This window comes from Lagopus muta, chromosome 4 (genome assembly GCF_023343835.1).
Source record: "Lagopus muta isolate bLagMut1 chromosome 4, bLagMut1 primary, whole genome shotgun sequence".
Classification (NCBI taxonomy): Eukaryota; Metazoa; Chordata; class Aves; order Galliformes; family Phasianidae; genus Lagopus; species Lagopus muta.
This window is the reverse complement of record NC_064436.1, coordinates 16,532,072-16,560,035: the sequence shown is the minus strand read 5'-3', so window position 1 is coordinate 16,560,035 and position 27,964 is coordinate 16,532,072. Positions and strand designations below refer to the sequence as shown.

General features: G+C 38.7%; 1 protein-coding gene across 15 annotated transcripts in view; it reads right to left on the bottom strand.

Moving 5' to 3' along the window:
- The window catches only part of CCSER1 (coiled-coil serine rich protein 1), a 620,464-nt gene that overhangs the window by 443,638 nt on the left and 148,862 nt on the right, over window positions 1-27,964 (bottom strand). For all 15 annotated transcript variants that reach the window (XR_007376361.1, XM_048941935.1, XM_048941933.1 and 12 more), the window contains one exon: window positions 4,307-4,418. Coding sequence is in view for 14 of the 15 variants with exons in the window: in XM_048941935.1 (XP_048797892.1) it covers window positions 4,307-4,418 (112 nt within the window). In the remaining variant the exon portion in view is untranslated. The remainder of the gene's footprint in view (window positions 1-4,306; window positions 4,419-27,964) is intronic.

Here is a 27,964-nt window from a genome sequence, read left to right as displayed (position 1 = left end):
CGAGAGACAGGCAGCACTTAGACTATGTTCCCCAGACAAAAGAACGAAACAACAAGGAAATTTCAATTATAGTGCGATTTAAATTTACGAAGAGAAACAGCTGCACAACCACCAGCAAAGGAGGGGTGCTACAGGGTACTGTGAGGAGCACAAGTGCCAGGGAGGAGAAATGACTGTGACTCCATCACATGCTATGCATAGTGAGAAAAAGCAGAGGAAGTGGCTCATGAAGAAAACGGGTGAGAGCACGGAACAACAGATTGTCATGTGCACAGCACACCCTTCAAGGCCTGAGCCCACAAGAGACAGTTCCACCTGGTTCCCCGAGAAAGAGCTCCAGTACCTAAACACGAGGCAATTTTTGGAATGCATCTGGCCCTTACATAAATATATTTGATTCTTATCAGTTCAGTAAGTGATTTTGATGACACATGACAACTGACAATATAAGTATATTGCACTACTACAAAGTCTTTACCCAATTTTGAAGTACTTGCTTTGAAGAAATTGATATAAATTCTATCCCTTACATATCACTAAAATGCTATGCTAAGGATACTGCAATTCAGCTGATGTGTCTTTTACTGCTTCTCATCTGAGTTGGAACCACAGCTTTCAAATCAGTGTATTTCCAGAGCAACAACAGGCACCCATATACCATTAGTATTACGCAAGGAGTGACGCACGTTTTCAGAGCAGATCATCACAATTGTCTTGGAAACTGAAACGGTCAATCATCTTTTATCAGATTGTCCAAACGAGTCTGAAAAGCATTCATTTCACACATTACCAAAACAAGCGTGCTTGAAAAGCCTGTCAAACCAGATACAAACCTTGCAGTGGGGTACCACAACCTGACAGTAGAGGGTCACTCTTCATGTCATTCTTAGGGGCAGAGAAAAGAACAGTCACCTCAAGGGGAAAAAATTATTTCCAGAAATTTATCTAAATACTATATACATATAGAAGTAAAAGATGGAAGGAGAAAAAAAGGAAAAGAAAACCTGTGAGTGAAAGAAATAGTAGAATACTATTTTTTTTTTTTTTCCCCTTGAAAAAAATTAGGCAAGGCTGCAAAAATCAAAAGGCATCAATCAGTGTCTTCAAATGTAACAATTACATTTTCACAAATTGAAGATCAGACAAGTAGGGAGTTTGGTTTGAGCTGGAAGGGACCTTTAAGATCATCTACTTCTAACCACCCTGCTATAGGTAGGGACACACCTCCCTCTAGATCAAGTTGCTCAAAGCCCCATCGAGTCTGGCCTTGAATGCTTTCAGGGAGGGGGAATTCATAACTTCATTGGGCAACTTGTTCCAGTGTCTCACCTCACTACCTCACAGTAAAGAATTTCTTCCTAATAATTAGTCTAAATCTAGTTTTTAAATTTAAACCCAGTTTAAAACCATTTCCTCTTGTCCTGTTGCTACATGCCCTTATAATAAGTTCCTCCTCAGCTTTCCTGTAGGCCCCTTTCAGGTAGTAGAAGGCCGCTATAAGGTCTCCCCAGAGCCTTCTCTTCTCCAGGCTCAAGAGCCCCAGCTCTCTCCGCTTGTCTTCATAGGGGAGCCACTCCAGCCTTCTCATCATTTTTGTGGCCCTCCTCTGGAGTTCTTCTTGTGCTGGTGGCCCCACAGCTGGACACAACTCTCCAGATATGGTCTCACAAGAGCACAGTAGAGAAGCAGAATCAGCTCTGTCAACCTCCTGGTCACACTTCTCTTGATGAAACGTAGTCATCACCATTAACTATTCATTTTAGTTGGCGATTAACAAGAGCCTACATGCTTTGCTTGTAAAAATCTCATCAGTGGAGGGGACACACTGCTGCTGTGGTTACTGCTAAAATGCACCAGTCCCCACCTCACTGTGCTCACATCCACTCTTAGGGCTCCACGCCACAAACATTCAGCAAATATCAATCAATGTTAATTGGGTGCAGTGTTTTCTGCACGGAGGAATTCAGTTGCACATCTTTGCTCCATACACACTCCCACGTCAGATGCCATTTGTCAGACCGCCCCCTCTGCTGCCATCTGTTGCAAAAGTAAGCATAAAAATCTAAGCATGAAGGTTATTAGGTCATTTTCAGTAAGATAATTACAAACACAAGTAATTACAACTCATCTGTGCAGATAACATGGACACTGCACTACTGTAAAGGAAATTCAATGTGTGTCAGGAGCTTCTTCTTGCTTAATGTCTACAGTGGAGAAAAACAGACGGCACTTGGATATTTAGACAATCTCTTAATCTTCAATTGTAAGCAGGTATGGGGACAAAGATCTACATGCATAAAGTGACAAGATAAAAATAAATGGGACACTGCTGCTTCACAGCACTTCATATCTCCTTAAAGCAATAAACTTTGTCCACCCTACAGTCCTACAGTTACACTGAATGATTAGAGACAGTTTACTGAACTCCTGTTAGAACATGTAAAACTTTTCCAGAAAGATGCTTGTTTCATTTCTAATATATTTGTAAGAAATGTTGGTTTAAACATGACAATACTGTTATCTAAGCACAACCTTTTTTTTTTTTTTTTTTTAAATGAAAGAACTCCAGAGCTACAAGTTAAATTTTTAGAAGTGCAAATTGTAGCAGAGGCCACAGCACGTTTCTTAGATATCTGAGTGTACTATATACATCTAATAACTTAAATAATTTAAAGAATATCACTAGTCAGGTTGTAAAGAATAAAATAATAAGTAAAAAAAAGCATATTAATACACTTGCTAATATCACAAGCCAAAGAGGAAAAGGAGATGTTATCGTAAAAGTCTCAAGTACTTGTTAAACACATAAAGGACCTTCCCTTAAATTCATAAGGGATTATGAAATGCTGAAACTGCTGATAGTGGAGAAAAAAAGGCAATAAAATAACAGTGCAGGCTTACCTTTTAATGGAAATGAGGCAAAAACGTACTATATTGTTTGAATTAACCACAGAATTTTGTATTTCAGCATAGCTACTCTGCAGCCTATTGCCTTCCCAATCTTTTCTTAATTAGAAAGCCGCATAACAAAAACATTCAATCAAACAGATGCTAAGAGTATTTCAGACATTACTTCACATATAGGTGACAGACAATGTACTACATTAAATTTTCAAATACATGTAGACTAGGAAGAAATGGTTCTATCATCAGACTGAGAGGCCACAATAAGTTACTGACTTGGGCCATAGACCTGTACTAAGACTAGAGGTAGATGAGGAAAAGAGACTTTATACCTCCTGTTAAAGACACTGTATAACTAGTAACAGATGTGGCAGTGCAAACATTTCAATCTGACGCAAAGGTTTCAGGTCTAATATCTAATTCACTTAATTTTTGATGGTGTGGGTTTGTTTTGTTTTTCCGTGTCCAGCTTTACATTCATCAGGATCTCCAGGACTTTCTCCGCAGGGCAGCTCTCAAGAAGTTCTCCTCCCAGTTTGTATGCATACCTGAGATTGCCCTGAACCAAGCTCAACACCTTGCACTTGGCCTTGTTAAACCTCACCAGGTTCTTGTGTGCCTGCTTCTCAAGCCTGTCCAGGTCCCTCTGGATGGCATCCCTTCCTTCTGTTGTATCAACTGCGCCACATAAGGTGAGCTTAATGCTACTATCCAGGTCATTGATAAATAAATTGAAAAGGACCACACCCTAGACAGACCCTTGGTAGACATCACTCATGACCGGCCTCCACCTGGACATAGAACCATTGACCACAACCCTCTGGTTCTAACCATGCCAAATCTCTCCACTTTAGAAACAAGAATGTTGTATGGGACCATGTAAAAAATTGTTAGGGAACAACCAACCTGTCTGATATGTTTTGGGTATGATTTTTGTCTAACGTAAGATATCACGTTATACTCAATTTCTTAGAATTTCCGTGGAAGATCACTACCATATTTTTGAGGATGTCATCATACCTTATAACACAGTAGTAAAAAAAGGCACTGAAAAATATTGAAGTATTTCAACCATTTAGGAACTAAAAAGCAACTGAAAACTGAGATGAATGAGAGGATTATTTAAACAAAGGCAATCACTCTGCTAAGCCTATTAAAAAGTAAATTTTTCACAAGATAAATAAGCACTCTTTTTGTATACTTCATTATCAAAACCTTGGATAAAAAGGTAGACTAGTGAGAAAAAGAAGCAGCCTAGTCACAGGTCAATTTCTGTTTACGGAAACACTTAAGCGTAACCCCTAGTGAAACAGAAATGAGGCGTATAAACACATCCACAAGAATGAAAATACCCTTTGTTCACATTGCATTCATAAACGATCATGTTATTTGAATAACTCACTGTTTAGACGCTTCAGGTTTTGGCATCTGTTCTTTCTTCCTTGTATCCACTGTTGGGGTAAGTACTACAGCAGCACATGAGACTATCGACTGGTACGAGTCTTCTCGACAAACTGCAAAGACAAAAATCCCAGTGTTGAAGTGATCTCAGGGTGTATTTTAAATGCTGAAAGAAAAAAGCATACGTATATGTGTATACATAAATATATACATGTAATAAGTCATGCTGTGATAGCCCAAAACAGAAATGATTTTCCAGACTTTGCTGTAGTCATCTGTGAAGGAAACATTACTGTTTCTATACTTCATAAAGTGGCACTTCTATTTCCCATAGACTGGTATATCCACTCTCATTTTCTAAGTTTCACCTGGCACAACATATGATGTCAATTTGCAATATCTCTTCGATCCACGTGAGTCCTTAAAAGGACACGTATTTCCAATTCAAAATTAACATACGATGTACTTCTTTCTTCATCACAGATTAAAAATGAGAATAGAAATTAAGGAGAATTATAATCTATTTAAAAGAAATTCTGACAAGTAGTTTTTTGTCTTACATCTCATACTTTGAGCCAAAAAGGCCAAATCCAAGTGGTTTAGGAGTGATGTCTGATACTTTTATTCATATTTTCTCTTAATACAAATTATTTACATATTATAGTGCTAGTTGATATGACTCAGATGATATTTACAACTAGAAGAACAACCACATATTTCAATTGAGCATGTGGCTCAATTAGCACTAATAAAAGAACACCCAGAAGTACCTGACCTCCATACAAGCAGCTATTCTTGTTAGAAGTTATACATACTCCAAAATCACAGGTGTAAATGTCACTAGTAATATATCAGCACAGCAACCACCCCCCCCCCTTACTGCTAGGTGTTTCAAAGATAGAAATTTCCTGTACAGCCAAGATGTACCTTTATGTACCAAGCAGAATTTGGAAGCAAATGCTCATTGCAGCAAATAAACCACACCAGTTTCCTATATTTTACATTTATGGTACTATTTTATGTCATATGTGAACAAGAAGAAATGTGGTGATTCATCTTTTAAACAGATTACATCGTAATTTATATGCATAACATACACCACTATGTAGGGTTTACATGTGTGTATACACAGCCAATAACATCAACTGTAACAAGGATGACTGTCACAAGTTCTCAAGAATTAAAAGCCAGGAAAAACCTATTTCACATTTGTACAAGGTTGAGAGCTGAGAATATTGAACAGTAACATTCATCAGTATAAAACTTGTTTCTGAGAGTGTATCATCCAACCTTCACAATCACGTGCATTCTCCTTGCTGACCACAGGCAATTTGTCATTTGCACACACTTCAGCTACACAAGGTCTAAAATTCAAGTAAAAATGTCATTCATATTGCCTTGATTGGATGCCAATGCAGAACAGCTAATAGTGGCATTTTACCCTGAGTTTTATTAAAATTACATTCAGCATGAATTCAGCATACATAAAGACACATGGCATGCCCAACACACACCCTGGAGCAACGCCTAGTGCTTTAAGGCCGCTTGAGAATAGACTGTAAGTAATAGGACAGAAAAGGATTGAGTATTTAAAATAAAGGTCTGAAATGTGTACTTGTGTTTTCTAAAGTAATTCTGAGCCATTTGGTAAGAAGCATGAACATCCTAAAATTGGGCTTCTTCTAAAAGGAAGAAAATCTTTTTTGCAGAGTACATGTAATTATGTCTAATGCATTTTACGTTCTACAGTGTTTATGGCCATTTGTTTAATTTGTTTAATTACTGATGCACACACTGTGCATGGTAGACACATAAGATGACTAGTAGTGAAACATGACCTCCCATATTTTGAAACCAGTGTTACTCAGTACTTGATCATTATCACAAACGTCCATCCCCCAAAACATGCTGATACCAAAAGAAAACTTGCCATACTGCTTACAGGTATGTAAGAGGAATATATGTTACAGGTTCCTACACGGAAAAATGTGGAGAGAACTAGTGCAAAATGCATTGAACTAGAGATATTACATAAAAATAAAATCATTTCGTCATTTTTGTCCTCCTATCTTGCATTCAACCAGCAGATGATGTATTATTATGTGCTATTTGTTAGGTACAAAGAAAAGCACAAAGTAGTATCTTCTCACTACAACCAATGACTGAATATGTACAAATAAAAACATTTATATAGATTAGACTCTTTGTTTATAGACAAAGAATTGCAAAAAGTTAGGTTTGCCAGAGGGCGATACTGAAATTCAACACCTGAATTTTAACCTGATTTAAAAAAAAAAAAAAAAAAGAACACAGCAAATAATTATTTCCTTTTTTTTCTTTTTCGTTTTTAGGAAAGTTGTGACACTTGACTATCATGTCATTAATTTACTTGTAAAAGGTCTGCTGACATCACATAGTGCAACAGAGTACGATCACCCACAGTCCATCAAAGCAGCTTTACAAAAGCAGTTAAAACAGAAAATTGCAGGTAACAAAGATGACACTGCTCGTCTGCCAGCCTTTATAAAATTTCATGAATGAATTAAAATCTAAAATTGCCTTTGTTTAATAATTAATATTATACAGGGATTGTATAATCCCCTAATTTACAACTAAAGAAAAACCTGGGTCATCTGGTGATCTGCGTTCGTGGAATTTATTATCCTTCCATTCAAGACAGAGATAAGCTTTGGTACAGCTTTTGCAAGCTGCTGTGATCCCTCCCTTTTATCTCAAGCTTCAGTGCTAACAGTCACAAGTCATTGTGCGATAGTATAATTAACTAAAATGTCATGAATAGTGACAGCATTTAATTTATATCTACTGGAGTGCATTCCTTTATTATCTGTTCATAACGTTCATTAAAATAATGAGAACGTGCTTGAATGAAGACTCATCTTTAACAATGATAGGGATGGGCTCTACTCTATTAAGGAGACTATTTTCATACTTCAAACTTCTCTTAAGTCTCATTTCTTTCATACGCTTTTTTTTTTTTTTTTTTAAATGTATCAGTGGGCAATGTTACCACCCAAAAAGCCAATTACTGACTACTACATTTTGGACTCTTTAATCTGAGTCTCCCAAAGATTCCCAAAGTACTACAAACATCATAATCTCAAACCAGTACACTAAAAGATTACCCTTTTAACCATAATCCTCTCAAGTGTCCAGCTGCCATTTTAAAAGACAGTAAGAACTTTACAAATTTATCCTTACCACATGAATTTGTGAAGAAAATAGAGAAAGCAAATATTTTAATTACTTGAGCTGGTATTTGAAAACCTACCAATCACCAATGTAAACAGCTGGTCCAGTCTACAACACTATTCCTGAAATGACCACGCAAGCTCATTCTCTGCCTCTTATCACTACTCCTTATGAACAAAAACAAACAAGATATCACTCATGTGGGAATGGTAAATTCATGTAGCTAGTTACCTTACCTCTTTTACTTCCTATTTTCTAATCTTCATTTTCCTGCAACTTTTAGCATTGTTGGAGATGCTTTGACTGATTTCTGCTGAGCATTTTGCCACATAATTATAATCGTATCTTGGGATATTACATGGAAAGTTCACAAAATTCCTCATTACAGTCATTCATCTCACCCTTCCATTTTGTCCTAGCTCCATGCTGTATAAAACAAAGTTGCCTTTTTTTTTTTTTTTTCCAGTGTGAATAAAACCCATGCCCTTTGCTTGCAGTATGTAGTAAGTGAGGTGAGACGTATTATGTGTATATAAAATACTCAGGGCAATAATACAAGTAAAAGCCTCTACATTTGTAAATCATCCCCAAAATCCTTACTTTCTGTGTATATACACTATAGGACCTCCGTCAACCTTTAGCATTCTCTTAACTTTCTCTTTTCAGTTACAACAAGATCCCAAAGTGGTAACAAAAATTGCTTTTTGAGACTGAACTACTGCTAGGCTTGTGTATATCATCCTAAAAACAAAGCCCAACTCTCCTCTCCACACTGTGTTAAGGTTGAAGGAGCCTCAAGAGACCACTGTCAAAATGAGAATGATTTTGTACAATTACACAATTGCTAAATAGTTGTGCAAATTAAACTATACTGCAAAACAAATGGGGCAGAAACTTTCTATGGAGCGGGAGCATGAGAACTTCTCGTGTTTCTTCACACTCACAGCAGCCAGATATTCGTAGGAAAGGTGAACAGGAAAACAAACTATGTACATGTTTAAATCCAAGTCCATCAAGCCCAAACTCTGCTCAAGCAGGGCACCCAAAGTAGGGCACCCAGGACCACACCTAGGCAGCTTCTGAAGATCTGCAAGGAGAGCCCACAGCCTCACAGAAGCACTTATTGGTGTTCAGATAGAACATCCTGTGTTCTAATTTGCACCCACTGCCTCTAGCCTGGCACTGGGCACCACTTAGACGAACCTAGTTCTGTTCTCTTAGCATTCTCCCACCAACCATACACATGAATAAGTTCTCTCCTTTCTCTTCCGTAGGCTAAACAGTCTTACCTTGCTCATAGAAGAAATGCTCCAAATTCATCATCGCAGTAGACACGTGTTAGGCACTGTTCAGGAGCTCCATGCCTCTTTTGTACAAGAGAACCCTGCACTGATCTCAGCATTCCAGGTGAGGATTCACCGAAGCTGAGAGGAAGGATTGCTCACCTGGACCTGCTGGTAACACTGTAACTAATGCAGCCCAGTATACCATGGGCCTTCTTTGCCACAAGGGCACAATGCAGGCTCTTGGTTGACTTGTATCCACCAAGTCTACAAAGGACTTCTCCAAAGAGCTGCCTTCAGCTGACGAGCTGCCAGCATGCACACTAGTGAATTTGTTTTACTTTCCTTGGGTTGGTCCTCCCCAGATGCAGGACTTAGCACTTTCCATTGTTGAACCCCAAGAGGTTCAACAAGAGCCCATTTCTCCAGGTATGCGTGGCAGCACGACCCTCTAGATTACCATCCACTCTCTCTCAGTTCTGTGCCCTCTGCAATGTGTTATGCAGTTAATGTCTTCCGAAAAAGTGGGTAACTCACATGCAAGCGAGATGGTATTTTTGCATGTGATGGTATTTTCCAGTAAACCTGTACCTCCTTGATTCACAATTCAGTGATTGCATAGACTAGCCAGTAACTGTAGCAAAATAATACAACTGAATGGACATCTTTACTACGCACTATCATTAACTACTAATATATATCCTAATGAAATAAAAGATACATACCAACTACGAGTCACATACAGGACAACTCCACAGAAAAAGAAAAAAATATGTTTTAACTTCATGTAATACCATCACAAGGGATCACTACTGCTTTTAGAAGTAATTCCTCCCCAAATTCAATTTATCTTTCAATGATTCATGCAGGTTTTTTCTTCCATTGCCAACTGTTTTAAAACCATATATTTATCACTAGGAGTGTTTAAGAAGCTCCAGAACATCATTCACTATCAGAATAGATTTCTGCATCTGAAGAAGAAAAACCACCTTTTTTTTTTTTTTTTTTTCTTAGCTGTTTCTCCCAAAAATAAGAATGACTATTTTCAAGTAGTTTTCTTCTACTCTGGACCAACCAAAAAATATTCCCCAAATAGTAGGACAGTATGAAGCCTTCAACAGCTAATGAATATAACATATATCTGTGAAGAAGAGAAAGATTTTAAACTCTAGGGGCGACAGCTCCAGCAGCTATTCAAATACTGTTGATTGTAGTTTTTCTTTTTTTTTTTTTTTTTTCTTTTTTTTTTTTTTTTTTTTCTTTTAAGAGGAGAGAGAAAAATTGGCTATTACTACTCAGTGTGAAAATAGCCTCCCTCGACACAACTTATAAGTGATGAAATTAACTGCAGGTACTACCTGTTTAGACAAGACAGAAGGGAAATGTTCATATTCAGCCTGCAGTGAAGCATAAGAGATTCATGATGTAGGGAAATGAAAACACTGAAGTACTTTTGGATTTAAGAGTTGGACACTGACAATTCCAAGAATTTCCATCTGTAAATATAAAATTTAAAATTATCATATTTCATCATTCGAGAAACAGATCAAGGCTGGAAAACAACTCGTGTTTCATACCTAAAAACATTCTGCTTTAGTTAAAAAAAAAAAAGAAAAAGAAAAAGAAAAAAAAAAAAAAGGCAACCAGCCAGGGGCATGGGAGGCATTAAATACATTTCCTATCAACTACCAGTGTAACAAACAGGAGACTGAAACACAGGGGAGCAATATCTGGAGCCAAATTATCCAACTGCACATTCTTTTTAACTACCGAGAGCTAGAAAACATGTTCTAATTACTCTAGAATGCCAATTCCCAGTGCAGACATTTGCTTTTTAGCACGCTGTTTGTTAAGGATTTCTCTGCTGCGATGAAGCTGAGGCGATGAGCTGAAGTGCTCTGAACAACGGACAGGGAAGAGCTGAGAGCCTGGCCCTGTGTATATTCCTCATACAAGGCAAAGATAGGAGAACCAAGAACTGTGAAACACTTCTTCCAGTCTGGCCAATAACAACATTAAAAAGTACACATACAAATACACAAAAAGGAAACAAGAGGGTCTACCATAAATTACCTCACTAACTTCATCCAGTTCTAAGTATGACTGAAGGACTGAGGGAACAAAAAGGAGCATTTAAAATGGGTAACTCAAGGTTATTTCCTAGGAAAGCTGTTGGCACTGCAAATGGGAGGGTCTCTAACAAAGTGCATTAGTTGTGATAAACCCAGTAATAACTGTATTTTAGCACTGTCCTCACCATGTGAATGTGATCTCTTCTTAATTAATTCAGAGTGCCCTTCTCTTACCTAGCTCCAAACATCAGCTTCATTAAACACTTCAGCAAAACCAAGTGTATGATTTCATTTCAATATTCTCTTTCTTGGCCCCAGAAGCAAAACACAACATTTTAATTCTTTAATTTAAAACCCTTAAGCCCAAGGAGTCTTTCAGTCTCTTAAAGGCCACATAAAAGGTCAAGGTGCTTTGAGTCAAAGCCGTTTTTGCATCACTAATAAAAAAAATATTTCAATAATAAAAAAGCCTAATTTTCCTGTGCCTTGATCTCAAATTAGCTAACAGTCTTTGGGAAAAAAGGAAACTAAATGGATCTCAATTTTGTTATTAATTCAACAGTTACTCTAGCGCCTCTTGTCCCTTAGAAACAGCTGCATTTCACAATATTGGCCAGAATAATACTTAAGAGAGTGAGTGTGACTATATGCCTACAGTCCCCAAATGATTTTAATGTAATAATTCTGCAATAAAACCACAGGCCCAATTCTTAAACACACCACAGCCACTATCCGAAATTCTGTAATAGCAACAATTACAGGGCCATTATGAACAAATGAAATACATTCTAGCAGGTTCTCAAATTTCCTCTTTCTTTTATGGTATTCACAAAGGCTGTACACACAGATCTGCTTTGTGCTATCAATGCTGGCACCCAGTTGTGAAGGGTACATTGCACAACATTAATCAGAAGCCAGGAAATTCTAACACACTAGAGCATGCGATTATCTGCACCCTTGCATTTGTACCCTAAGTTTGTTTATTGCCACTGCAATAATAGGGCAACAATCACATATGATACTTGGCTCAGTTGGTTCACACTCTATGCATAAGAAATCAAACTATAAGCAGCAGCTGCTTTTTTAAAATGTTAATGCCTAGAATGATTCCCTTACTGGCGATACATCATGGAAAGTCATGCCTGTGATGAAACATCGATTAATCAAATAATGATGATGCTGATGGCCTACTTCCCATACACTGCACAGAATCACAGACTAGCAGGGACTGGAAGGAACCTCTATGAATCATAGAATGGCCTAGTTTGGAAAGGACCATAATAATCATCTAGTTTGATAGGCAGGGTTGTCAAGCACTAGACCAAACGGCCCAGAGCCACATCCAGCCTGGCCTTGAATGCCTCCAGGGATGGGGCATCCACAACCTCCTTGGGCAACTTGTTCCAGTGCTTCTCTGTGAAAAACTTCCCTCTAAGGAACAGGATATCATCGTGTCCAACTCCCCTGGCTACAGCAGGTTCACTACAGCAGGTCACACGGGTCAGTGTCAAGGTGGGTCTCGAATATCTCCAAAGAAGATTGTACAACTTCCCTGGACAACTTGTTTCAGGCTCTGCCACCTGCCAACTCCCTGCATTCCTTTCTGCTAAGCACATTGTATTGACAGAATGACAGTCATTTGGACCCTTGAGAAGGAAAGGGTAGCACATTTATTCCTTTTCATTCTTCTCCAGCTTACAATTTAAGACAAGCTTAACCAGATAGACTGTGTTTTGCTAGTCATTTCCTTCATCTTGTATAATCTGAGTTTTCTCTCATGTGAAATCCTCAGTATCTGATCATTCTGTTACCCTCTCTGCAACCAGCGCGTGCGGCAAATTCAGCAGAGATGAAACCCTGTAGCAGCACCAGGAGCAACCATAACTGTATTTATAGGAATCCAAGTAGGTTCATTTTTCAATAGTAACTCCTCTGCACATAAAACATTTAAAGTATATCTATTTATGCTTAAGGTTACTTTCTAAAATACTTCCTTACTCACACTGAACTACTTAAAGCTAACTTTGGTTCAAGCATCCTTCAAATCATCCTCCAAGCATGAAATAAAAGCATATTCTATTTCCAATAATATGCTGTTATTTTTTCTCAGTATCAAGAAGTACTGCTTTAGAGTAACATTAGAAGGTTTAAAACCGCAACCAATCTTTGCTTTTGGTAACACATCATCAGTCAGAACAACGTCACAGGGTTTAATTTGTTAGCTTTCAGCATATGACATTGTGTTACATAGACATGAATAAAAAGCATGTCTAAATTTATGAATAAATTAATTAAGTCACAATGAAACACTAATAATCTGATTCCCAACAATCATATATAACCAAATTGCAAGAAGACTCATAAATGAAAGGTATGAATGCCCATTAAAACAGAAAGTAGAAGCTTAGTCATTTAGACTAGGATGTATGGTAATCAAGAAGCATAGAGTGGCCTGGGTTGAAAAGGATCTCAAAGATCATCTAATTTCAACCTCCTACTATTCAGGGTCACCAACCACCAGACCAGCGTGCTCAGAGCCACATCCAGCCTGGCCTTAATGCCCCCAGGGATGGGGTATCCACAACCTCCTCGGGCAACCTGTTCTGGTGTGACACCACCCTCTGTGTGAAACACTTCCTTCTAATATCTAATCCAAACCTCCCTGTTTCAGTTAAAAGCCATTCCTCCTTGCCCTATCACTATCCACCCACATAAACAGTAGGTGCACTGATTTACTTACAGAAAGGCTTTGAAGGTAATGGAATAAATTCACTTGCAGCACGGAACAGTGAAATCTTTAAAAAATGTATACATATTCATACGGATAGCCAACATCACTGCAATCTTCATAAAGGACAAGGAGGAGGATCCAGGAAACTACAGGCCACTCAGCCTCATCTCTGTCCCTAGGAAGGTGATGCAACAACTTATTCTAGATACCCTCTTCAAGCAATTGGAAGAGAAGATTATCAGAAGTAATCAGAATGGATTCACCACAGGGAAATCATGCTTGACCAACCTCATAACCTTTTATGATGTCATCCCTGGTTGGGCAGAGAGGAACCTGACGAGATTCAACAAGAGCAATGTAAAGGCTTGCACCTGGACAGGAGTAACCACATGCATCAGTACAGGTTAGCTGATGACCTACATGATAAAAGCTCTGTGGAGAAGGTACTGGGAGTTCTGGTAGATGACAGGTTAGCCATGAACTAGCAGTGTGCCCTTGTGGCCAAAATGGTCAGTGATATCCCAGGGTGCATTAAAAAAGAGCACAGACAGCAGGTTGAGGGAGGTGACTTTCCCTGTCTATTCTGCCCTGGTGAGACCACATTTAGACTACTGTGTCCAGTTCTGAGCTTCCCAGCTCAAAAAAGACATCAATCTCCTACAAGGAGATCAGCAGAGGGCTGTAAAGATGATAAAGATAACGAAGTCTGGAGGATCTCCCACACAAGGAAAGATTTAGCAACTTGGGTCTCTTCAGCCTAGGGAAAATACAATTTGAGGAGAAATCTGATTAACATTTATAAATATCTAAAGGTAAGTGAGAGACAAATGGATGAGGCCAGGCTCTTCTCGTTGGGATATAGCAAGAGGTCAAGAACATAGGAAGTTCTGTACAAACAAGCAGAAGAACTTCTTTAGAGCAAGGGTGACAGAGCACTGACACAGATTGGCTAGAGAGGATGCGCAGTCTCCTTCTAAGGAGATATTCAAGACCTGTCTGGACACCTCTGTAACCTATTGTAGGGAGCCTGCTTTAGCAGAGGAAATGGACTCTACGATCTCTTGAAGTCCCTTTCAAACCTGCAATTTTGTGATTCCATGTGAACTTAGAAAAAAAAAAAAAAATTTAGTAGCAACTTGTATAAATGAGAACACAACAATAACTAAAAATTGTAACTTCCAGAAAGATAGGTTATTGAGTCATTCAAAACCAATTAAAAAAAATACTACATTAATACGCACCCAAAAAGATTCACTGCAACCTCCTCTGCTGGTAGAACAGTGCTTGGCTATAATCAAGTCTGAACAAAAATACACATTTCAGTCTCAGTGGAATGAGCAAAGTATTAGCTCTGAGATCTGCTTTCAGAGCTAAGCAAAGATTAAAAGAGGATGAAAAAATTTCAAGTCTCCTGCTCTGCCAGGAAGACAGAACTCACACACACTGCTTGATAACCTCGAAAATATAAAATGCCCATCTGTATCAAAATATTAACTTTACGCAGTCAAACATCACAATCTGGATTTCACTGTGAATTCCATTCCCTATCAGTAGGTCTGATCAGCACTGCTGGCTGTGGGAGATTGGTGAGTAGGGCTGGTATCTGCAATAGATAGTCTAATAAAATCATCTCACAAGAAAACATCATGGCTTGGGCCCTGTGGATGAACAGGATGCAATGGTTGTGGCCTGGGATCACACTCATCACTAGGTTTCCTCATACCAGCCAAGCATGCAAATGTACACATAGGCCATGGCAAAGATGGAAAAAAGCTCCATATCTGACACCTCAATCAAACAGCTTAAATTAACAGGCTCTACCTTGCAGATATGAATGCTCATTAAGTTCAGTTGGCTCATCAGTTGGGACAACAGCTGAAGCTACAAGAGCCCCATGAGTAAGCTGAAGCTGCAGGCATTCTATAAAGCCAATTACTCTCAGTCTCCCTGATCCTGACTTTACCCTGAACAATGTAACTACAAAGAAGAATACTGCCTGCAGGAGCCAAATGCTGGACCTCAGTGGGAAGTAAGGTCGACAAACACCACACTCTCTGAACATGGAAGAAAAACACAGCCAAAGGCCCCGTAAGGCTTGCAAAAGGTTTTACTGAAAGGGACCATGTTAGATTAAAGCATACAGCCATACTCTGGCAACTGTTGTAAGGTACAAGAAACTGGGAAACTCTTGTCTCTTTAAGAACACGGAGAAAATGCTTACAGTGATTTTACCAACCACAAGAACCAGCTGCTTCCAAGTTACCTTTTCAGACAAACTAAGCACAATGATAGTTTTAGTTCAGTTTTGTCATCACATTTGAGTCTGAGTTTCGATTTTAAGCAGTATCATGCCTTCAAGAAAAGGAGAGAAAGACTGTTACACTGGCATTTTGAAAGAAGGAATATAAAAAGACCTACAGGGCATTTCTGTAGGCACAATACAAGGCACTGAAGGAACAAGTACTCTAGCAACAAAATCTTAAGACTGTTACTTAACACATATACAAATGTCAGAACTCAACAGCGAGCATTTTTAGAAGCATAATCTCTTGACTTCACCTTGGACTAGTTGAAATGAAGAATGACAAGGCAAGTAAGATTAATTTATTGTTTGTATTGAAGGGCTGTAGCCACAAGAAATTAATACAAGAAAAAAAGCTGTAAAAGCACAGATTCCCAAAACAAATTAAATAAATTAAACCACTACATCAGCTCTCTTTATATTTTCTAAAAACCAAAGCTTACCAGGAAAATGATGTGAGATATTTATGATTTGTAAAGAGAGTGAGATTATCTGGCTTTTTGTTACAACCATATAGGTGTCAGCTAGCAGGAGCACAAGGCTAGTAGAGCTGTACATCTTCTAAGCCACAGAATCACAGCGTTCGTTAACCACTTACAAGCAGCTCAATGAGCAGTCCCCATAGCAGCACATTTGTCATAGCCACACCAAACTCATTCATTCTTTCACAGGAATCACTCCTACACTACATATGAGAAATTTACACTGAACGTTGAAACAACTAAAGAAATCATAATGAAAATGCCTACTATTTTCTCAAATTACTTGTCTTTCTTATTTGTAATAAAATGCAAAGAAGATACTTTTTCGCCATCCCAAAGGTAGGTGATTTTCCTTCCTATTTTTAATTTACTTCTGAGGGTGTAGAGTTCTGTAAGGCCAGAATTTTACTTAATAACTCCATTCTTGAGTAAACTTCAAATTTACTATGTTACTAACTGGTATTTTTTCTTATGGACAAAATTGCAAAATTGTGTAAGGTCTTCTTTATTATTATTATTTTTCAGTAAATCTTAAACAATATGCATCTGAAGTGGTTGCAGACCTCTCCTGGGCAAAGCATCAGCCTCATCTCTGCAGTTGTGCAGGATATCAAAGTCAATTCTGAAATCTCTACGAGCAGTTTATCAAATATGAGCATGCGCATGGAAGCAGCTGGCAACAACTCATTTGTAAGCACAAAACAGTGGAGAAAGAAGGATTGTGAGGAGAGCTTCACTCAGTACTCCAGCAGCAAGGACAGCCTTATGATCATCTATGCATACAAGTCTGAGCCAAGAAGGAAAATGAAGAGGTTATAAAAAACAAAAAGAACATGGGATTGAACAGAATACCACACTCTCCCCACTGTGGGTATCTAAACGTGTGTTTGAAGCATGTGTGTGAAGGATGAGAGCTGATATGATCTCTGGACAGGAGAATGAAGGCTCTTCAGCTGCTACGACAAGCATAGAAGTGACTCTAGAAGACAACCACAGAAAGAATTTCCTAGCCAGCTCACACAGCCTTTCAAGCAACGCCAAGGGAATAGTTAGCCACGTGGCAAGAAAGGTCAGTGGCAGCTATGGAAATAAAACATGACAGTCTGCTGCACCACAAAAGGAAGCAGAATATTCATGTCCATCTATTTTCTGTGGCTGCACTAGCAAAACTTTGACCATTTACACAGCCAGATTTTGCTACACTTAATACATACTTTCCATACTTAACTATACTTTCACATAAACTTACTACATTCCAAGGCCAAGGTTGTCTGATTTGGCATGTGGCACAAGCACATGCTTTGGTTCTCCCAGAAGTACAGTGTTATAGTCCTGATGCAAAAGTTTGAACAGCAGAGCTCAGAGCTGCTGTGCCAGGTTTGCAAGCGACTTGCTGAGTTCATCCAATTAACATTTAAGTTAACAGTATACATGCAGGAAATAAAGTTTATGCCAAAATACATACATCTGTCTGAAAAGTAATAAAGCAATTGATTTTATTACACCCACTCTTCTCACACTTCTAAAAATTCTGAAATATTAAAAAAAAAAATCTGCACAAAAAGCCCTTGAAATCCAAAGAAGCTCAGAAGGCAATATTTCTTTTTTATGTTCAAGTTAGGTTGAATATCAGTAGATTATACTCAGAAAAAAGGAGCAGAGTCAAAAAGACAGGCAGTATGGGCAGATCTTGAAGCCTATAAATTGGAGAATTCTAACAGTGTTTTAAGAGAGCCAATTGCACAATTATACTACCAGACAAAGAATACAGACCACCACATCACTGAAGCAGACCTTTGGTTCACAAGCCAATGACTAAGTGTACTGCCTTCTCAAAAATGTCCAACACAAACATCCTACAAATGTTGTGCTTTTGTATCACTGGTGACAATGACATCGCTGAAATCAGGTTCAACTTGGTTATCACCTCACCTTCTCAAAAAGATAACTCAAGGGCTACTTTAATATGTTGTATACAAACATACACAGGAGAATATTCCCAGGAAAATAAGTACCTCTCTCTATAATCTGCCAAGTCAAATGATAGCATTAAAATTGGTGAATGTCTGTCTTTAGATGTGTTCAAAATTAAAACAAATCCTTTTCTGAATGATGTGCTTTAATCACACTGTAAGTTTCATTACAAGCACAACTATGAAAAAGCACTTCACTACTTATGAGAGCAGATGGGGTGCACTGAGCCCTTACCTAACTGCAAATTCACAAGTTGGTTGCTCAAGGTCACACTGCAAGGGCATGATGTAGCTGCACCACATAATTGAAAGCACTGGTTTGCAGTTCATATTATTTGAGTGTTGAAATAACATTAGAAAGTGCAAAGGTATTTTGAATGCTATGTTCCGTAATACTCAAATCATTTTCCTCCTCCTGTCATTTTCAGATCTGATTCATTTTCATTGAATCACTCCACAGAGTGATAAAAGCCACAAATAAGGCTACACGGTTTTCATTTCTTCAAAATAAATTTTCCTCCTTAACATGTACATAGATATCTGTCATCTGACCATTAGCTCAAGATCCACAGGTAAAGAGGCTGAAGTACGTTCTTCAGAGCAGGGCAACCATAGCATCATGAAGCACCATGCAGATAGCCTGGTATTGGAAGCAGAATAGCCAGAGATCATTATTCTTCATCCAGGCTTGTATTAGCTATGCTCTACTCTCTTGGTAAGCATCATAAAATTCATCAATGGAGATCACGGAAAGAAAGGAGATTTAAGATTAGATGTAAAGTGGAAGGTGTTGTTTTGTTTGTTTGTTCGTTTTTACTGAGAGAGTGGTGAGGTGCTGGAACAGGCTGCCCAGAGAGGATGTGGATGCCTGTCCCTGCAGGTGTTTAAGGCCAGGTTGGATGGGGCACTGGGAAACCTGATCTAGTACTTGATCCAGCAGGTGACAAACCTGTCTGCGGCAGGGTGGGGCTGGTACTTAATGATCCTTGAAGTCCCTTCCAATCCAGGCCATTCGACGATTCTATGATTCTTATGATTAATTCAAAATTCTTAATGTAAATCAAACAAATTGCTAGTATACAAAGGCATTTGTTATACATGAAGTTCATCTAAGCATTCACTGTTACAAACTGAAAAAACAACGCAACACCTAAGACCAAGCCTTTACAAATTCATTAGAGTCTGTTCAGTTCTACTAGACTTAACTACTGCAAATAAATTTTAAAAAAGGAATAAATAAATCACTTTTATTGGCAAACAACTACTTGGAAAGCAGATAATGAGACAATACACAGTTGCATATTATCCCTCTCCCTTGAATAAGAACCTTTCCTCTGGTTTTAACTCCGAAAGGAGTGCCACTTAGTGACTTAGGTAGCTTTATTGCAGCTTTAAATAATGTAATATGGGTAACACTAATAAGAGAATCACAAATGCTATGCGGTAGCACTGTTATTAATATTGTTATTACTTGATAGAACACTGTGAATGTTTTGGGAGGAGAAGGATAATGCTTAAAGCATAACTTGGAACATGCTCTTAAACTTTGCGTACCTCAGCTGTGCTAATAAGGAAGAGTTCCAAGTGCTTTCTCCTACACTCTACACCAAATGATAATCTAGGCTATAAATTTTATGAATACAAAAGAGAATGTGGAGAATTTCTGTATGTGCTAGCAGGAGGATAACTTGAAAATCTGTTCCAGAGAGTAGGCCATTATGTTATAAAAGAGCATAAGATGCACAGGAAATAGAAGTAAAACACATATTACAGATTCTCAAAGGAAAACTCTCCAGCAGTGTATAAAATGTAAATGGCCAAATTCACCTGGAGCTTTAGAATCACAAGAATCACAATCCACTTTCTTTGGATTCAACAAGCTCATGATTTCTGAACTCAAGTTGAACTGATTAAACAGAAGCAAAAAGATGAAAGCTCAATTCTCAAGTTGCACCATTTGTCAAAGCAGATAAAGAGTGTTCATGAATATGGAAGGCTGGTTGTGCATCTGTGAACAGAGCAGAATCTGGCCTAATGACTATTTAAATAGTGTGAACACATTCACAGCCCTACACTCCACCTTCCCCTGGGAAATCTCCCCTCTTTACTTCAGATGTCATGCTAGAGGCATCCAAGGAACTAGTCAAGTACAACAGATTCTTTTGACAATTAGCACATAAAGCAAAAGGACTCGATTTCCAGAGATATCTGAAAATGAAGAGGAACCACTTGCTCTTTGTAATCTACAGTGATTTTGGAAACCAAATACCAGAGAATTGAACCTTAAAGAAAATTGTCTGCATCCATCACTGTCTACTACTTGTGTCCAAGGGACAATAGAAACGAACCCCTTATCAATTTATCTATGTAGGTTGTCACTAAAGGACAGCATACAAAAACACCATGCATACACTAATAAAAAAAAAAATTAACCTACATTGCAAAGTTGGATATTGTAGCTCCCAATTCACTAAAATGTAGCATGCATAATAGCACTGCTCCATTCTCATCCAAATGTCAATAGCCATCGCCTCTATAACTTAATTTAAAACCCTAGCATCCATTGGAAGGAATCCCACCAACTTCAAGAGCACTCTCAACAGCAGGGTGCAAAGGTTATCCTTGTATTTAACGGGGGAAGGTTAATGGGAACTATGATATGCAGAGCATTTTACTTGCACTTTGCAGAGTATGACCACCAATTCTGAAACTTCCTTCTGACTAGTTCTTTGAGTTGCTGTGCAGAAAATAATTTACTTCACTCTCTAGTGAACAATTATACTCTTAGCTGATTGGAATTTAAGAGCAGACCTAAGATTAACACTTGACATTTGTTGAAAGCCCTCCAATTTGAGAACAAGAATTATTTGGAAGTTACCCAATATTTTAAATAGCACATGTATTAAAATCACATATCACTTTCAAGAAAATATCTTAGATGTAAACATAATACACTGCACCTAATCCCCAGTTCATATAATAATCACAATATAAAGATCAAATAATCCAAGGAAATACAGTTAACATATCATCTACCTTAAAAGCTCCTCTCAGAAATCTTCTAAGTGGCAGTAAAACCTCTTAAATGCTTTAGTCATGGTTTTGTGATTTTTGGTTCTCAGTATTCCACATCATAACATCATGTGGGGCACTGGGATTTAACTGTTAATCCTCAAGTTCTGGGTACCTGCCCGGAAGAGAAGAACTACATTCCCCAGGGGACTTTGCGGTCAGAGAGAGCAGATATAACTCCTGGCAAGGTTACCTGATGGGCTCTTTTTCATCCACTCTTTTTAGTCCACTCTCCCTCCCATCTCCCTACTGTTCAACTGGACTGCACATCTCAACTCAGTGTTATGCTGAGGCTTATCCACCTTTGGGAACATTCTCTCTCTCATTATATTTGATTTATTAGCTTCAATTCTGATTATATTGTATTATGGAGTGCTATCTTGCATTCCAATACTATATTTAGTAAATTAGTTTGTTTCTCCTCAGATCATTGCCGCTGTTTTTAATTATTTTGGGATCCCCTGTTCCCTTTTTTCCGGAGGCACAGATTTTGCAAAATCCCTCCGCCCCGCTAGTTACAGAACTGGGCTGAACCAGCCCATAAACCATTGACATCCTTGGAGGAGAATGTGGGCAGAAGCTGCTTTTTAGCTTTTCAGAACGGATCCCTCTCTGCTCTTGGAGAACTTCATTGGGAAAGTTCATCTTTTTCACAGGTGCTCACTGAAAACTTGACCTTGAAAGGCCAGGTGGACTGCCAATATTCTGGGATATTTGTAAACTTTAGCACTGCTATCTTGCTTCTGTAAAGAGGAAAAAAAAGGATTCCGCTTTCTCTTTTAAACCTGTTTGCAGATGGAGCTGCTAATTTTACAGAACTTGGGATTTTTAAGCAAGCTCCCAGTCTCTCATTTGAATCCTTTACACAGTTTTTGAATGCTCACCTGATCACGTTATTAACCTCCCTGAACTTAATGTTCATCATCTCACTATTTGTATTTATTGTATTTTGAGGAAGCCTTCCCCAAAACCAAAGAATACTGAGTGGCAGGGAGTGTGGAGAGGCTTGGGAGAGACTTTAGAGAGATGGAACATCTTCGGTGTCATGGAACTTTACTCCTGAACACCTGAAAGACCCTGAGAGTTTAAACACATATTTGAGACAGGAACGCTGTGGCTCAGGCAGATCTGAGGAGGCACAAATGATTTGGGGCCTGGCTAATGCTTATTGGGCCATATTCAATACTATCCCATAAAGGGAGAGAGTTTGTGAAATTGAGAAATTGAGAGAGTGTCTGAGAGCTGAAAGGGAGAGACTCCGAGCAGAGAGGGAGAATCTCTGGGCTGAGCGAGAGACTCTCCTAGTTGAGAGAAAAGACCTCCAATCAGAGAAAGATGCCCTCCAAATTGAGAGAGACTCCCTGCAACCCCAAAGAGAGAGTCTCCAAGGCAAGACAGAGAATCTCTGGGTTGAGAGTCTCCTAGCCAGGAGAGAGAATCTCACAACCTGGCAAGAGCGTCTCTGAGCTGAGAAAGAAAGACTCCAAGCCGAAGGGGAGAATCTCCGAGCTGAGAGAAGGAATCTCCAATCTCAACGAGATGCCTTTGAATCTGAGTGAGACTCCCTTCAATCCAAACTCGACACCCTCCAAACTGAACAGGACACCTTCCAAACTGAACTAAATACTCTCATAATCGAATGGGACAGACTCCAAGCTGAGCTAGAGGGTGAGAGCATCGAAACTGACCAACCTGATCAACCACAGGAGGCATAATTGATGTCAGTTGCCCCTGTAAGAGGACGGAAAATGAAACGAATCTCGACTCAGAACAGAAGAAAGAGGAGGAAAGAGGTCTTGAGGACTGGCTCCGAGATCCAGGAGAAATACCCTTGAGTCCAGAGGAGGGGCCCCCAATAAGACCAGTCACCAACACCTATGAGGGCAACACAAAGTCCTGAAAGAGTAAGAGGTGAGCAAGATATCATTACCATTGTTGATCAATCTCTGAAAATGAATGAAATTCAAAGTCTGAGAAAAGACTTCTCACATCACCCAAATGAGCCTATTGTCACCTGGTTACTTTACTGTTGGGACAAGGGGGCCAACAGTGTGCGGCTAGATAGTAGAGAAGCTCGCCAATTGGATGGCATTACTAGGAACTCAGACACTGACAGAGGCATTGGCACATGCCAGAACCAGGCCTTCACCCTCTGGAAATGGATGTTGTTAGCTGTAAAAGAAACATACCCCTTCAAAGACGATCTGATGCCTAAGAAAAAGAAATAGACTGATATAGAAAAAGGCATGCATTATTTGAGAGAATATGCTGTTGTAGAAATGCTACATAGCCCTGATTTGACTCCTGATGAGCCAGACCAAGAGCATGATCCTGAGAGAGCCAGGTGTACACCGAACACGTGGTGTACATTCACAAAGACTGCACCAGAAAGGTATGCCAGTACATTTGCAGCAATGTATGACAGAGAGGAAAGAAGACCCCTTATAAATGAGCTGATTAATCAACTTCTAGACTTTCAGTTACATTTAAGCCCTCTGCAAGCTTGTGTTTCAGCCATTGTAAAGGTAGCTGAAAAGCTGAACTGAATGGAGAGCAAACAAGAAGATACAATAGACAAACTATCAAACATGACAAACTCTCAACCATAGAATCCATAGTACAAAAAGAAGAGGGAAAATCAGTTGTTAATGTTGCTGTGCTCAGGCCATACTTATCTTTTTAGAGTTAAAAAGCAGGCAGTGCATCTTCCACTTAACAAAGCTTTTTCACAACATGCTCTTAGTTTTTATCTTAGTTTTCTTTAACATGCTCAATTTCTTTTTACTAACGTACCACAGCCATGGTTTCAGAGATACTGATGAATACAAGTCAAAGAAAGAATACTATTTTTCAATCCCCTTGGATTAAACACTTGACCAAGAGTTCACTTCAGTATCATTATCTCTGCTATAGGCTGTTCCAAAAATAATGCCTCCTATTTATTTTTATGGGAACTACAATAGATGCCAAAAGCATAACACCACCATTTCATAGAGAAAATTCTCGGCTACACAACACCATTTCTCAACAAAATCACCACCATTTTCACCAGCAGTGATCAAGAGCCTAGATGTTACCCTTAGAGGAAGTGACCCATTGATTCACATCTGTTATGACAGCACTATTGCTAGGAAAAGGTTACCCAAAGTTCAACTCTCACTGAGCTCACATCCACCGTTTGGTTTCCATCAATGTTCAGCAAATATTGACCAATGTCAATGGGTGCCATTTTTACCATATGGAGGAATTCAATAACACACCTTCGTTTCATATACACTTCCATGTCAGATGCAATTGTGTCAGACTGCTCCACTGCTGCCTTGTGTTGCATAGCAACAAAATGTAATGTCATGTTTGTGAGAATGTTCAGCCTCTATTGCCATATCACTAACATCCACCTCTCATATCATAAGCCAGCATAATAAAGTAGGAGGCGTTACTTTCAAAGCAGTCCTCATAACTATACAAGAAATGTGGACAACGAGATTTACAATGAAAAATGCCACAAAAGAACAGTATATTAAAATTTGTTATTGATACTACTTCTGAATTTTGAGCATCGATTTTGATTTTGAGATCTAGTAATGAGTCTGTTGCTCAAATGTGGTTTTAATATCAAGTAACATATTCAGCATTTTACAACCTGTCAATGTGGAGCCAGCAGAGAGACTGTTCAATTTAACTATCAAATGATTCCCAGAGCTGTACTGCCAGTATTAATGATGTCAGGCCACAAACATGAAAGAAAGGAATGATTACTTACTCTACAGAAACATGATTCCCTGTGATAAAGAAGCATAAATTGCACAGTAAGTTACAGTTCACTGCAGCTTCAGATAGGATGCACATAACACCCCCTGCCTCTCAAGCAAGGTCAAAAAAGACAGAGGGACCAGAACTCCTCTGCAGTCCCCTGAGATTGAAAGATGTATCAACTAGCTGAAGACTGACAGGACAATTGTAGGATCAAGGCTGACCAGGAAAACGTTCAAGACATAATAACTGCAAGGCACGTGAAACCTTTCCTTCCTGAAATAACCACTTCAGATATTTTATAAAAATAAATAAAAAAAAAAAAAAAAAAAAAACCACCAAAAAAACAGCCAACAAGAAGTGTCTTTTTATAAATTCTGCCTATACAAGTAAAAAGTAACAGCCCTCAGCTTGGTGTCAGTCCTAGCAGCTAAAACCTAAGAGGTTAGGAGTTTTGAGCAGCTCTGTGGGTCATATTGCTCTTTTCATTTTTCTGTGTTGGTATAGTCCTGACAGAGACAGAGGAAGCACCTTATTTTCTAGCTGTAATAAGCTACTGTGAGCAAGAGGAAAGCCAGTAAATAAGAACTAAACTGTAAGATAGACTTCTCCACTTCAGTACTCTGTGAAGAAATGGTTTAGCATTTACACCATCCAGCTATGTCTTCGAATAACAAGGAAACGTCAGAAACACATATACCAAATGTATCCAGTGTGCATCTCCACCATATTAAGTCCAGCAGTGGTTGTGCTCAGTTACTGTTCTTAGTGGAAGGAATTTTCGCACCTTGAAGAGGAACAGGAAGACATGGAGCTTGCTGCAGAGGTTAGCACCAATGAGATCTTTGTGCTGATTTACAGAGGGCAGTAAAATCTGTCACCGCATGCATTAGTTTAGTTTCAAGAGATTGAAAGAACTTCATTAAACTAGTAAAAACCTGTTTTAAGTTCAACGCAATGCAACAGATTAGGCAATTGCCATGTTCTAAACTGCTGATATCGGGCTCAAACAAGTCTGGGATTTTTGTATTTGCTCGCTGGACAATAAAATGTCACAAGAAATTTCTGTGGACCCAGACACTGCTACTAACCATCTTGTTGCATGTGTTTGCACAGGCATGCAGTGACATGCACCTCCCTCAAAGACAGAAAAACACATCACTGTTTTGTACAGTTTTTTGGGTAACATACTGCACAATGTCTCTCAAACAAACAAACAAACAAAAGGAAAATAAAGATCAGGACAGAGCAAAACAAACAAACAAAAAATCTGAGCTACTTTGTCACACGTAGTTTTGAGATAAGCTTTCTTTTCCCCCACAGGCTTACCTGTGACTGTGAGGGGAAAAAACCCCACATTATTTCAGTGTATCATTGAAACTGGAAGGTAAAAAAAATAATACAAAACCTTTTTAAAAGTCTCAGTACTATCACAGAATCACAGAATTGTAGGGGTTGGAAGGGACCTCCAGAGATCATCGAGTCCAACCCCATGAAAGTGAAATTAGTTTTTAATATTTAGTCCCTATTTGGTTGAGATCCCTGATAGCCAATTGCTCTCCCCTAAGGTCTGTGTGTTGACCAAACAAATGATAACAGTAAACATAATTTTATCCTTATCAATACTACTTTTTTGATGCTAATACTGCAAAGCAGAAACTGACAGATTAAAGATATGTATCTATTTACTAACACTTAATAATACTAGTATTTTAAGCAATGGCCTGACTATCAATACGCTTACAGAAGTTTTATGTAAGAAAACAATATAAAATTATTTTACAAGTGAAAAATTCTGGAGATTGTACGTAATACTGTGATTTGAAGGCTAATACTGGGCACTCCTGTTCACAGCATATCACAGAGGCTGCCACATACCTAAGAGCAATAAATAGGCAGGACTGAAATGTCATAGCCTATTTAACACCTCCTTAATGTTAAAGGGATACAGGGAAACAAGTACATGAGAAATCTCACAGCTGTTAAGAATTCCACGTCTCGTACATGACTTAGAATACTTCACAAAAACAGTGTAATTTAGCGAGTAAATCATTTAAATGAAATGGGAAGCTTCACATCACTTGTCCTGATGCAATGGGATGCTTTGGGCAATGATCTCCTTTTAGACTGTCCACCCAAGCATATATTCTGTGCACTCAAGCAGGCAACATTCAATTCCCTTTTAAAACAGATTTCCCCAAACTGCCACTTAATGCTCTCTCACTCTCAAAAAAAAAAAAACAAAAACAACAAAATAAAAAAAAATAAAAAAAAAACCAAAAACCCTCCCAGATATGGACTGCTTCCACTCTTAATATTTTAAAAAACATGACTGCCTTCCTCAAGCAGATTTTCCAGCTTCTTACTGAACAAGGAAAGTGAAGGGCTGAATGTATATATACATACGAACAATAAATATAAATTCAGATGGAATATCTGAGAAGTATTTCTATACAGAAAATAAAAGTACTTCCTACATTGTCTCCTCAATTTGGAGGTGTCATGGTTCAATGTGTTTTGTTTGGTGTTTTATTTTGGGTTTCAGTATTCCACATCAAAACATCATGTAGCGTACAGGGCATTGAAGTGTTAATGCCCCAATCCCAGGTACCTATCCCTGTACATTACAGCAGTCACGGGATCTGGCCCTTCCGGGTGGGGGGGGCGCTCTCTTGCTGCCTTGCAGTGGGTGCTGGAGGTGCTTTCCTAGCCGTTCCAAGCTTTTCAGGTTTGACTCAGTCCCGGGAACTCTCTCTCTCTCATCTTGTCTGATTTATTAAT